At 48.8% G+C, this 13,827-nt stretch overlaps 1 protein-coding gene across 1 annotated transcript in view; it reads right to left on the reverse strand.

Annotated features, from left to right (window-relative positions):
• The window catches only part of Plcg1 (phospholipase C gamma 1), a 30,873-nt gene extending 17,046 nt beyond the window's left edge, over window positions 1–13,827 (reverse strand). Inside the window, exon 1 of the mRNA XM_028786755.1 lies at window positions 13,611–13,827. Coding sequence (XP_028642588.1) covers window positions 13,611–13,827 — 217 coding nt within the window. The remainder of the gene's footprint in view (window positions 1–13,610) is intronic.

Consider the following 13,827-nt stretch of genomic DNA (forward strand, 5'->3'; position numbering starts at 1 on the left):
CTTTCCTGACTCTTCTGAACCATAAAACATTGTTTGGACACCTGGTTCTGTATGTCCATCATGTTCCTCCTGTGAATACCCATTAACCTACCATGAATCCACTCCCTTCCTTTGAGGTTCTCATGATGGTGCTCAGAGATTTACTCTGAGCTTTCATCTTGCTCTCTCTCTGATCTTTCCAACCTGGGTCATTCCTACACGTAAATGTTCCTACCCTATTGCAACCTGGATCCTGGCCTGGCAAGTTCTAACACTGGATTGTCTCCTACTAGAGATCTAAATGGGAAGCTGCATCCTGCGGTAATCATCCGGTCAGTGCCTCAGGCTGCTATGTAATAAATGTATGTTCCTCACACTCCACGGGAGGCAGAGCCCCTTCCAGTACCCACTGAATGCAGAAATGAGAAAAAATGCAGGCTCATGGATCTGCCAACCTAAAAGGCATAGGGGATGGAGTAAAACGGAGGTCTTCTACTCAGTTCTAGAATGAGGGCAGGGGAGCTGGGTCACAAACCCACAACTTGATAACACAGTTTCTAAAGGTGGAAGGAAGAGCTTCCATTAGGAGGAAATGCCTACATCGCACACCACACAACTACCACAAACTCTGCCCTTTGAAACAGAAACTAGAATACACTTCCAGTCAAAGCTATCATTCCCCTCCTACACATTCGCCCATGTGTGTGCATGCACACATACCTACATGATCCACAGTTAAGGTCTTTCCTGCTGTTGCCCCCACAGGCTATACACAATAAGGTGTATACACAATAGACGAGCAGTTATAAAGTCTGTCTAAGGCACATGGGTAGGCCACATATGGTTCCCCTATATATATATATGTGCACACATGGATGGAATGTGCACACACATATGCACATGAGTGTCTATGTGCACAGAGCCAGTAGGCCCAGGTGAGCTCTAGCCTGCTTTGTGTTACAGACACATTTGCACAGAGTCTGAAGTTAGGACAGGCATATGATTAAATAGGAACCAGGGAGGCACCGAGCAGGGAGGCCAGGCACACCCCTCTTCTAAGCCCATAGTGGTCACACTGATCCATTCTTCCTCCTCCCATAAGGAGACACCAGCATGGCCCTGATGCCCCCTAAGTCTATGAAGTCAGAAGCACACTGAGAAGGACCTAACAGCAATGAAATAGCCTGCTAGGCCATGAGAGCACAGCCTGTGTTTCAGGACAAACGCGCGCGCGCACGAGAGAGAGAGGGAGAGAGGGAGAGAGGGAGAGAGAGAGAGAGAGAGAGAGAGAGAGAGAGAGAGAGAGCGGGAGAGAGAGAGAGAGCGGGAGAGAGAGAGAGAGAGAGAGAGAGAGAGAGAGAGAGAGCGTGCGCGTGCGCGTGCGCCCAGGCTCATTCCCAGAAGCTGCCATCACATGGAAGAGACTCCCTCATCAGACACAGCCTGTGCTTTAGTTGTGTAAGAGGAGAGGAAAACTGCCAGCCCAGCCACTGTCTGGGAGAGACCTTCTTATGTCACGAATGACTGTGTGTGTACAAGTGTACGTGTGTGTGCATTTGCAACTGCTTAGATATTCATTCCCTATGCCTGAAAGACCCATGATCCAGCTTTCTTTTCTTCCTAAAAACTATGGGAGAACAGCATTTGGAGGAACACTAGTGAAAACATAAGTCCAGGATACCGAGCGGCCCTGATGTCCAGGGGCTGGAAAGTGAAAAGAAGATCCTTGCTGAAGACAAGGGCAGATTTCCACAACCAGGGACCATGATGTGACAATGGCTTAATTGCAGGCTTGCCATAACCTGAATGGGCACAGTCTAGCTAGCACAACCTGTGAGAAGCATTGTATAAGCACTCTTCCAAGGACAAGGGCTCTGGGCCAAGTAAGAAGGCTTACCCAGGCTTTAGGAATGGCCTGGGGTGCCTGGGAAGCAAGGGGCACCCAGTCCTTCGCACTTAATCTTTATAAATTCTTATAAGGAAATCAAGACTTGGCTTTTCTTTTGTTACTTCTGTCTCTGTCTTTTTTGAGATAGATAGCCCTGGATCTTACAGTTCTCCAGATTCAGCCTCTAGAGTGCTGAGATCACTAGGTGTGAGCTACCATGACAGGCTTTTCTCAAAAAGACTTGAATAGTGAGGAACCACCTACACCTATGCCAGGGACTAACATCACATGGTAGCTCTAAGGCCAGATAATCTAGTATACCAGGCAGAATCCTGGTGGTCTGTACTTCTCAGTGCCCCTAGTGGAGACCTTTCTACTCCTAAGCCCTCAGAAAGTCTGCCCTGACCAGATATCTATTCCTGAAGCTGCCCCTAGTAGGAAGAACCAAGAACCACAGGGCCCTTCAATTCCAGCTGTGAGGGTAAGATAGTCCCTCACTCTTTCAGATTCAGTTTCCCAAGCTGGAAAACTGAATTCTTCTCACTTCACAAGGTAAGGACCTTGCTGAGAAGCACCTGTCTGTTTGCCCGGTGTTATTGACATGGGTCCTGAGAAAGACAGCCCTAGGGGAGATGACCCAGCTGCCTGCCAGGGCTCTGTTCAGAGGGAAAACTCAAACCTCTAAGAGTTTTGTTTTGTTTTTGAAGATAAAGGCCACCAGGAAAAGAATCCAAGCAGTTATTTCCAGCTTACATTTAGGCTTTACAAGATGAGTATCCTGTGGGGCACAGGTCTCACTGATGAGTATACGCAAAGATGAGCTAAGATACTATTTCTTGAGTCTATAGCAAACCCCACAGTGGAGGTATGTGTACCTTACAAGTACCTCCAGAAAAAAAAAAAAAAAGAGAGTCCAACAGATCTGAAATTGCAAAGATGAACTGTTCTCTTTTCTGGATCATTACAACAAGACCATCAGTTAGGGGTACCCCCTACCCAAACATCCACTGGGGGATCAGCCCTCATCTGTCCCATCATTTCAGTCTTCTATTTTGGTTTTCATAGGAGCTGAAATGTGCTTGCTGCCTCTCTAATATCTGAGGCAGATGAGGAAGGCTAAGTTTGTAAAATCAAAGTTTGTCTGATGAGGCAGGGACTCTGGAAGGCTAATGTTCCCTTTCCATCTCCTTTCCTCTCTGTTCTGCCTTTCTCAGCCCAGGGACAGACTCCTGACTCAACTCGAGACCCTGAGACTAGAGATCAGCCTTACTCAGAGTGTAGCATCTGGATGATGCTTACACAGACAGCCAAGAACCTTTAGACATGCCCCTATCCCTCTAAAAGACTTCTCATCCTAGGCACCCAGATGAGAACTAACCCCAAGCACTCTGACAGCCATGAAGATGGCACTCAGGGCTGGGTTAAGAGCCTGCTTCTTCTGTAGAATATACCTCAGTCAGGTTCTTACACCTCAGCCAGGACTCAACTCACTGAGTAGGCAGAAGAACAGTGCTGTTACAGGGACAAGCTAAATGGCAGACAGCCAGTCTATAGCCTGAAAAAAGGTGCTTGTCTCCTGAAGGCAGAGTCTTGCCAGACATCAGGCTAGGCACATGCCTGTCATCATCTCTGGGCACATGCCTGTCATCATCTCTGTTGCCCATCACAGTGGGACAACCATGCTGTGCATCCACTGCAGACAGGTGTTGTTGGTAAGTAGTCTATAATCCAGTCAGAGTTCACCAGCAGGAACACCAGAGAAAGAGAATAAAAAGAATGGGGCACTAAACCTTTTTAGGGGTCTTTAGTACACAGGCCAGGGAGTCAAGCCACAAAACCCCAAACCTTAACTCATGTCCTAGCATTCCCACCTCCAACAAAGCCACTTTCCAAACAGCCTCACACATAAATATCCCCCACAGGGGTCACATGGCAAAGAGAAGGTGGTGCCAAGACACAGTCTCCTTCCTGTGCCTGTGCAGCAAGCAGCTGCTGTCACAGCAGCAACTGTGGAAGAACAGTGACCCCCTCCTCAGAACCACAGCCAAACCAGTTTACACACACAAAGGCATTGCCTCTAACACCTGACCAAGAAGAGCAGTTCAGCCTAACTCTGTATTCAGCTTCTTTCTTACCTTGGTAAACAGGAAGCAGCCATCCAGACAGCTGGATAGAGGTTCACAGTCTCCCAGTACACGGGACATTGCAGTGCTCTGTACAAACTGCTTCAGTACACAGTCCTCACCAATACACAAGGCCACCTAGAGACCAGATTCTAGATGGCTTTCTTGTTTAGGCAAATGAGGGATGGGACCCAAGGGGTCTCGTCATGGTGATTCATGGCAGATGGGGGTTCTAGAGAGTCTTCATAGTAGTACCATCACTGATAATGGGTACATAGAGAAAAAGAAAGGAGGTCACAGAAGGCTTCACACTGCCCAGGCAGGCAGCCATCTTACCTAAAACATAGATTATTTCAAGTAGTAACAGTATATGTAAGTCCCAAACGAAGAACGAAGGAGGAAGGAAGGAAGGGAAAGAAGTTCCCACAAGGAACACAGAGCTAAAAGAGACCTCAGTCCCCTGAAGCTCAGTTACTTAGTCCATGACTCTGTTAGTTACCAGGCATCTATCTGCTCCACCCCAGGCCCTAAGTTGGGTCCTGGGGAAACAAATCAATGGGCACTGAGTTCCTGCCCTTCAGAAAATCCCAGACTGATGGAGGAAACAGATGGGGAAGCAGATAACTATGAGGTCATGCAAAGAATGGAACAGTAGGGAGACATCTGTGGTGCTATGTGTGCACAACCTCCCTTCCATTTGGTGTTCTGCTCTTGACTTTTTCCACACAACCTTACCCAGCCTTTTCTGCTTCTTTGTGTGCTAAAGGCCGACCCAATTAAACACAGGCCACAGTCCTCTGTTCTTGTGCTCTGCTTTCTCCTCAGTGATAGTCATGCCCACTGCTTTAAGTCCTTCTGGTATACAAACAATTCACAAAACATCTCTAGCCTCTAAATGTCTGCCACTATACTCCAACTAAGGAAAACACACACACACACATACACACACACTTCAAAGCAAATATTATCTTCTCTCACCCAAAACACTAGGCTTCTGGCTATGCTCCTCTGGGTATACCAACAATATGAACTGAAAACTTCACAACCACCCATCAAGATTCTCTTTTCTCAGACCTAGCAAAATGGTTCAGCAGGAAAAGACACTGGGTGCCAAGCCTGATGACCTTGAGTTTTCAAGGTCTATGTGTTTTCTAGGGCTGTCTGGTTGTTTTTTGTAAATTCCTTGAGGATACAAACCACGTTTATCATCTTTAGTGCTCCATACCTAGCAGAAACTTAACAAGTGTGCAAGGAAAGAAAACTCTAACAAGCGTTTTTCTTGGCGGAGCAAGCTGCTCCTGCCAGCAGACAAGTGAGCCCTCCCAGCCTCAGGCCTGCAGGCCTCTCTGCTGCCCTGCCTATGCATGCCCCACCCAAAGGGCAGACTGACAAGCAATGGTCAGGAGGAGAAGGGGAAATCTGGGCTCTCCCTACCACAAAGAAAACAAAGCAGCTTCAGACTGAAGAGAAGATAGGAGGGAGAGAGGCAGAGGAGCTGGAGGGGGTTTCCCTTGCCATAACTACTCAGCTTATTCTCTAACCTCCTGCTTGTAGGACCAGTCTTAAAACCCCAACAGAAGGTCACAGGGGTTAATTCTCAATGACAAAGGGAGTCTTATAACAGACTTCTTACTTCTTTATACCCCAGGAGGTTTTCCTGCTTTGAAGCTTCATGGCCCAGCCCCTCCAGAGCACCTGTCACATTTCCTAGGTTCTGTCAGCCAAAGCCACTCCCCTTTTGCTTCCTAGAAAAGAAAGGCCCCAGAGAAAGGTCTAGTCTCTGTCTTCAACTACCTTGCGATCCTACCCTACCCCCAGTTTTAGTAAGCACTCACCCCATCGCCTACCAACATACTTCCATACTAGGATGAACTTCATGTTCCTAGTGTAGGCCAGTTCTCAAGAGTAGAAATCAGAACAACCTCTCAGGAGCAGTCTGACACCAAGTAGTCTCATGTCACTGCTGGACTCAAGAGGCCTGCCACAAACCCCTGATAAAGTGCCACTGTTACCTTCTGAACCTCCCTGGTAGATATGCTAAGTGGTCCCATGAAAGGGCCCAACACAAGCACATTACACTCTTTTCTGTTGTGGGTGAGGAAGTGACTGAGGTGGGAAGAGAAAAGCTGCTTCCAGTATGTGAGGCATCAGGTGATACCATTAAGTGGGCTGCAGAGCCTTAGAGAAGGACCATCACTGCCTGTATCAAACCCCTAACCTGTCCAAGGAGGGAACTCTATACCTGTGATAACCTACCACCACCTGAGGCTGAGAAACCTGTGGGCTAACAGGCTTTCCTCTGCTTTTTCTCAGGCTGACCACTGGAATCTCCCCAGCACATACTTATATCTTCCTACACAGCCAGAAATTATATTGTCAAGGCCTTATTCTACCACAGCTATGGCCAACCCAAGGACTCTCTGACCCTCAGGTACACATGTCCCCAAGAGTCACTTTATAAGGCTTTTAACTTAGTTGTATCTCCAGGAAGTCAACCCGAAATGAATGTTCCACTTGAGCTGAAGAAAAATTAGATCCACAAACAAGTGGTATCAAACTTGCTGTGGCCTATACGAGTTCTCTCTCTGGTCAGACCAGTATACTCCTCATAGTGTCTATGGTCTGCGTCACGTCAAGAGCCTCTACCCCGTGCTGATGTGTCAATCAATGGGGAAGAGATTAATACAGAAAAGGTTAGGTTGCCAGAAAGATCTGGGCCCTTGGGCTCAGCCCTCAGCACTTTTAAGTCAGTACTGTCTCCTGTAAGCCCTGGTTTCCCATCTGCTTCTGGATTTCAAACTCCCCAGGATCAAGGACTGGGCCATCTCTTTTTCTTGCTTACCTAACAACTCTCTGCCAGGCCTTGGCTCAATAGAGGAGATGCCAGTCTTTTGCTGGAGAAAGCCTCACCCATTTACTCCTGAATTCTGCTGAAGCCAGGGCCTCTGGCCAACAGGGGAAGGGCAAGAGCCGGAAGGAAGCAGCAGAGCCTATACACAAAGCCTCTATGCGGCTATAAAAAGGAGCCCCTCCCTGCTTCCCCCAGGATGGGCCTGGTTCCTAGGAGGTAAGAGTAGAGTACAAATACTTGTGCCCGGGCACAAAGCCACTACAGCCTCTCAAAGGCTAGCCCAGCACCACCTCAGACCTCTTCTTGAAAGGAGAGCATGAGAGCACCAAGGGCTGAGCCAGGAATGCAAGTAGAGATGCTTGAGATCAACTCCATGATGCCCACCAACTCTCCCCACAGCTCTCAGCACTCAGCTCCTGGCCTTGCTCTCAGGGGTCCAACAAGCAGATTCTCTAGAAGCCTCTAGGAGCATGGGTTCCCAGTTCTCTAGAGCTGTGGGAGCAACCATAAGAGGCTACAGGAGAAACACTAAGGCCACAACAGATGACGCTCAGGGGGCTCAAGCAAGGATAAGGGGGATATTATAGAAGGGCTTCAGAGTCTAAATGCTGTCTCTCAAAGGTCACACACACTGTACCCAGCTTTACAGAGAAAGCCTTTCCTTTCTAGCCACCAGGCTCCAAATTCCTCTAGCTTAGTGTGCCCACAGTGTTCATCTGCACTAACAGACCTGACCTAGACCACTGAGGCCACTCTCCAAAGACAGTAATGTGGTTTAGATGGGTGGTATGTAACATAAAGGACAAATAAACCTTTATGCCACCAGTCCGAGGTCGGGTCTTTGTCCCTTCAGCATGCCCTCAGCCATCTTTCAGACAGAGCAGCCCATGCTTGTCTCCTTCAGGACACTCACCACACCCTGTAATTATTTGTCTGGCTGGTTTTACCCTAACTGTATGTTCACTACTAGACTTTACAGTGCTTGCCACAGAGAAGCCAGAGCACACATGGCGCCTTGCTTGTTCAGTGACCCAATGAGGCCCAAGGAAGTCACAGTTCTTTTTTAATTGAGATTTATTTTTTTTTTATAGTATGAAAATTTGCCTGAATGCATGACCGTTTGAGTGTCTACAGAGGCCAGAGAGGGCATCAGATTTCCTGCTAGGACTGAGGTTACAGATGATTGTGATACACCACATAGGTGCTGGGAATCACAACCTGGGGCCTCTGGAGGAGCAGTCAGTGCTCTAACCTCTGAGACATCTCTCCAGCCTCTCCTCTCCCTTACTTTTTAAAGAAAGTGACTGGGCTGACATGAAGGCAACCTAGTTGAGTGCTACCATAAACTGGCAGAAGCAGGAGAAACCCTGCTTCTAGGGTACTTCTAGGGGTGCCCAACACAGCAGCTAGGCCCACCCAACACCTGATGAATGGATATACGAACACAGAGATAGAGGTACACTGGACTCTGTTGTGTGGGAGGCCTGGGAAGGTGTTTCTTGGGAGCACCTGGAACCCTGTGACCCATTTCTCCGTAGAGGTACTTAGAGGCTGTTGCCATCAACTAGTAGGGATAAGTCCAGGGATGAGGTGCTCTGGCCTCCATGTCAGAGAGCACCTTCACTGTAGGAGGGGAAGGTCCGGGAAGGCTAGGTACCTAGCCGTCTATCTAAGGACCATGCCCAGGACAAGACTGGAGAATGTATAGCATCAATGAGTCTAGCTTGTCCACTGACAAAAGCCTGGGCTGGGTAAACACATGTGACCAGAGTAGAGAATAGAGGTCAAGGATCTACACAACAGTCCACCTTATTGTTACATCCTAAAGTAGGAGAAACAATACTATAGCAAAAATCAGAAATTCCACACTTAACTATGCTCCATGACCTCATCCTGGGACCTTTGTTTCCTCGTCTCTGTAATAGGGACAATTAACTGCTTTCCTGGGAAGCACAGAGCTAGGTGGAGGGTGAGGAAAATGCACCATGCACTCCCAGAACATTATTCAAACACCAGATCCTTCCTTCTCTGTACCCAAACTCAGGAGACAACAGCTTCCAGCCACACCCAGTGGAAAGCAGAACTCTGCTGTTAACTAACAGGAGGGCAAAGGGAAGGTGTGACAAAGGGCCCAAGGTGTCAAAAGTGCTGCTGGCCATTTCTCAAGTCTTTTTTGCTTAGATGCAATCTTACTTCATTAACTTTAACCTGTAACTCCATGAGGAGAAATTTTGTTTGTTTGTTTTTGTTTGTCTGCTTTTAGTTTTTTAAGACTGAACTCGCCTTATAGCCCAGGCTAGTCTATATATAACTCAGTATGTAGCCATGATAGCCTTGAACTTGCTATACCAGGCTAAAAATTGTTTTAGAGAAAGTAGCTTACCCAGAGTCACAAGAACACACTGCCTCTAGCCACACATTGGAGTGTTCACAACTCAGTTACCAGGAAGGTAGGATTAGCTGCCCAAGGACACTAAGGTATCCCTGGTCATTATCAGAGATTCCTCCAAGGCAGTGGAACACTCTACATGGCTACATAGTACACCAAAACATTCATGTCCTCTCCCCAACACCTCTCCAAAGACACACAAAGGTACACATTGACCTCTCCCCATGAGAGAGCAGAAGGGGAGAGTCAGTCTCCTAACAGTAAGACCCAACAGCAGGCTTCTAGTACCTCAGGCCCTACCACTTCCTCCAGTGTATTCAGTAAGGATACACTGTCCTTGAAACCATGTTCCATAGGAAAGGAGAGAGTGAAGAGATACTCTGAGTTACAGAAGCGATGTAGTCCTACTGTTCTGGGCTGTGTCACAGCACTTCCTGGAAGACTGGGTCTCTCCTACATTCAGACTGTGAGGCCAACTCAAGCGCTGAACCAGTTCAGAGACAAACCCTGATGTCCAAGCAGCCGCTCGCAGCCAACTGCCTTCTCTCCACACCAATGCCCATGGCAGCAGAAAGCCCTGATTATCGAAGTCCTGCTGAGAACTACAGCTTCACGGCCTCATTAAAGGACATGGTGGGCAGGCACCAGCCCCTGACCACAACAGACACATCTACTGCTCCAGCCTGGCCCTCCTGGGGACTCCACCCTACTTTTCTCCTGTCAGGTTCCACACATTAAGCATGTCTACCAAGCCACCCTTGGTGCCGAGTACTCTACACAAACATTCCTCCGAGCCTCGTTAGGAACCCTGAAGTTAGTACTGTCTACAGATGAGACACCTGGAAGGGTCCGTAGCCCGTTGGAGGCCACAGAGCAGGCGAGCTGAGCTGAGACAGTGTGCGCTCACTGCCCAGTGCTTTACTACTCTGCACTCAGCCCTTCTTCTCATCACTTGTCTCCTCCACAAGCCAAGTGAGGGATGTGCAAACAATGTTACTGAACAAATAAATGCCCATAACTCCAAAGGGCCACTTGAAGCAATGCTGGTAATCAAGTTCTCTAAATTCCAACTCAAATCTATGCATCTATGCAGACCTCCCCTTCCAGACACAAAGTCCTGGGAGAAGCTGGAGTGTTGGGTTTCCTGGTACTGGGTTTGCTCAACTTTTATGAAGCAGGTTCAGAAAACAAAGCCCCCCTAAACGGGGGACCTGGAAACTCTCACAGCAGGCAAGCCTGGGGTGCCAAGGAAACAATAAGAGGTCTGACTTCCCCTGGAAAAATGATAGTCAAAGAGGAAACACATGGTGGGAATGGCTAGCTCTGGAGATCCAGACACATGCTTTTGTGTTGTATTCTCACTGGGAGCCAGCAAAAAGGAATACTTGAGGACATCTGTACAACACTCTTAGGTGCCATGGACCTACTTTCAGAGCCAGCCCCTCGGTACTGCAATCTTCACCACAATCACGGCATACCTTTAGAGTTTCTAGCTGGAGCTACTGTGCCAACTGTGGTCCTTAACTAGACAACCTTGCTAAGTAGAGGTCTGATCTATCTCACTACAGGCATTATCTATGGAAAGCTATGAAGCCAGAGCCTAGGAGGCCTCTGCCTGTAAACATCATCTAAACATGGAGGTTTCTCTTCACAAGGACCAACAAAGGCTACAGAAAACATGAGACCAAGACCAAGGCCTACCACCAGTACAACCTGGGCAGAGTCCTGTGAGGACTGGCCATGCAGTCAGAGTGAAAAGCCTGTTTAGCACTAGGCAGGAAGTCTATGGCTGCTTTTAACTCACTAAATTCTGCAACATAAATGCCAGACACCAGCCTGACTTCAGTCACACAAGCAAACAGCACCAAAGCACTTTTCAAGCCAGACCGCTGCCTTAGACATCAGAAGGTGCTAACTAGTTTCACAAGTGCCATAGTGAGAGAACTTAAGATTCAGGAAATGGCAGCCAGTCTGTCCTCCAGATCCGTGAGCACCCTGAGGGCAGGCAGCAGTAGTCTTTCTGGCCTGGCTTCAGGCAGGGATAAGATTATCAGCAAAAAGTCAAATACCTGAGGCATCAGTAGATGGATCCAACTAGCAACTCAACCCTTTTCACAATCTGCAGGAATGGAAACCCACCAAAGAGTGAGGTGCATGTGGGCAGGAATGGGACAGGGCTTCAATGGGGGACTCCATTCACAAGGTGTGAAGTCCACATAGACTGGTCTGCAGCCTTCATTCTGGACCCCAAAAATCATAGGGCCAGGCCCAGTGAAAACATGCATGTCTCTGGATGATCTTTGTGGGTCTAGGAAGATGATGTCCCCTGTATTCCTGCCCTCAAAGACCCGAGTGAGGCAAAGTAGACTAGAGGGCTCTGTCTCTAAGCCCTTCTTTCTGTCCAGGCCCCAACTCACAACGACATCCAACGTTCAAACATTTTCTCTACAGAAACACGTTCTACATGACGGGTGAATGGATGGGTAAATGATGTGCAGCAAAATAAAACCGTTTCCTCTTTCTTACTGGGGAATGAGTTAGGGAGAATGTGAACCTCTCTCAGCCCTCCCTCCAAGCCCTTTCTTTCTCTTAATAGCCACATTAGACCTCCCACAGAACGCCCATCCCAAGGTATAAGAGGACAAGCATCTACCATAGCTACCGCTACTAATAACTGGTTCTTAAACATTTGCAATGTCTCCATTCACTTCTATTGCATGTTTAGTTTGCTTACTTTACACCAACTATCTCACCTCCAAAAGTGACCATTCATAGTAAATATACATCTATTAACTTACAGAGAAACCAAGGCTCAGAGAAGGAGAGCACCTGGCTGGGTGTCCTACAACTACCACCACTGGACTACATGTACTGCCTACCGGTCATACACACGGTTTACAATGCAGCTGTTGCCAAGAGCTAGCTACCAGGGAACTAAAGCCACCACTTAAACACAGGAAATACGACAAATGTAAAACGCCATGCCTGCAACCTGATGTCTGAGCGATGTTCTCAGGACCAGACTAGCGGAACAGTCTGCAGTACCATCCCCCAACACTGAAAAATCACTTGAAATGTTCCTCCAGTGGAGGCCAGGGCTGATGGCCACTGATGATGGTTAAGTACCAATTCTGTTTGGCAGCTATGTCAGACCTGAAGTTGAGGATGACTGCCTCACCACAAAAACCTTCCTTCCTCCTCATCTCCTCACCCATCTACACATGTACACCATACCCAGGAAGGTCTGTGGGACCTTCTCAGTTACTTCCTGACACCACCACCTTCTCTAACATAGACCTGGTTCTGAGGCTAGGTCTCTTCAACTATCATCTCTTTGGGGGTTCTTGCACGAAACATCTCAAAGCCTGGAGTTGCAACTACATCATGTCCTCAACTGGAAGGACAGAGCTGAGTACCCATGCAGCCTCACACCAAGGAAAATGACTATCAGAAAGAGCTGAGGTTTCTCAAAACCCATTATTCACTACTCCCAGCAGAGACTTGTGTAAACCCACCAAACTCAGGTCTGGGAAGGCTAAGACAGGAAACCATGAGAGCAACTCTGGGCTACCCTGTGGTCACTAGAACATCCAACACAAAGGGCTGGACCTCAAACTGGCTGTCAGCTCCGGAGAGAACACCAAGGCCCCAAGGAACCTTTCTGAATACAAGCTCCTTGTTACTTGCTGCAAAGGCAAAGGACCCTGATTGATATTCTACCATGAAGCCTGGCTCTGACTTTGGACATCTGCCTATCAACATGGACCTCCAAAACTCAGATTTGGGTCAAAAAAAGCATCCACGGAAAAAAGAAGCAGCCACTGCTTTAGCTTTCGTACCCCACCCTTCCAAACGACCATGTTCTTCCCTACCTCCAAGAGGGAGACGAGTAGGCCAGCTCTGCTCCACAACCAGCCCTACCCCACATCTGCCTAAGTTCTACATGAGGATTCCAAAGGTTCTTGGGCCAATAAGCCCATCCCGGAGCTCTCAAGAGTTTTCACAGACAGCACTCTCCAGAGAAATGGCAGCGGGCAGGAAGGTCTTGTCTGTTCCCCAGGTTCTCAGGTTGGATGAGGGGGTCCCTGCCTTGACTTCCCTACAAAGTCGCTGAGAGCCGCACGATTCTAGGGGTCAGAATCCCACTTGTCCAAACAGTGAGGACTTTCAGGCCTCAGGGCAAAGTGCCTGGAACACTCCCCTCTGCTGGGGGAGGGGGTGTCCTATCAGGTGATCCAAGACCCGGATGCCCCCCCACCCGCCCCAGAGTGACCACCAGGGACTGGGCGGAGACGGGGCGCCAGGCGCGAGGCCCGAAAGTTTGCCCAAGTGTTTGGGAGGCGGGCAGGCGCGAGGCAGGCCGGACTGGGGCGCACTTACTGGACCCCTCGATTTTGTCCGCGCCGCGGCTCCACGTGATCTGGCGCGTCTCCAACTTGACCTGGAAGGTCTTCCGTTCGGGCCGCTGCGACTTCTTGGAGTAGAACAAAGTCATGACGGTGCCCACCTCGAGGTTGCGGCAGAGGTGCAGCACCTCGGCTTCGGAGGGCGCGCCCGGCCCGCAGCCGTTGGCGCAGGGGGTCCCGACGCCCGCCAT

This window comes from Grammomys surdaster, unplaced genomic scaffold (assembly GCF_004785775.1).
Source record: "Grammomys surdaster isolate TR1022 unplaced genomic scaffold, NIH_TR_1.0 125574, whole genome shotgun sequence".
Classification (NCBI taxonomy): Eukaryota; Metazoa; Chordata; class Mammalia; order Rodentia; family Muridae; genus Grammomys; species Grammomys surdaster.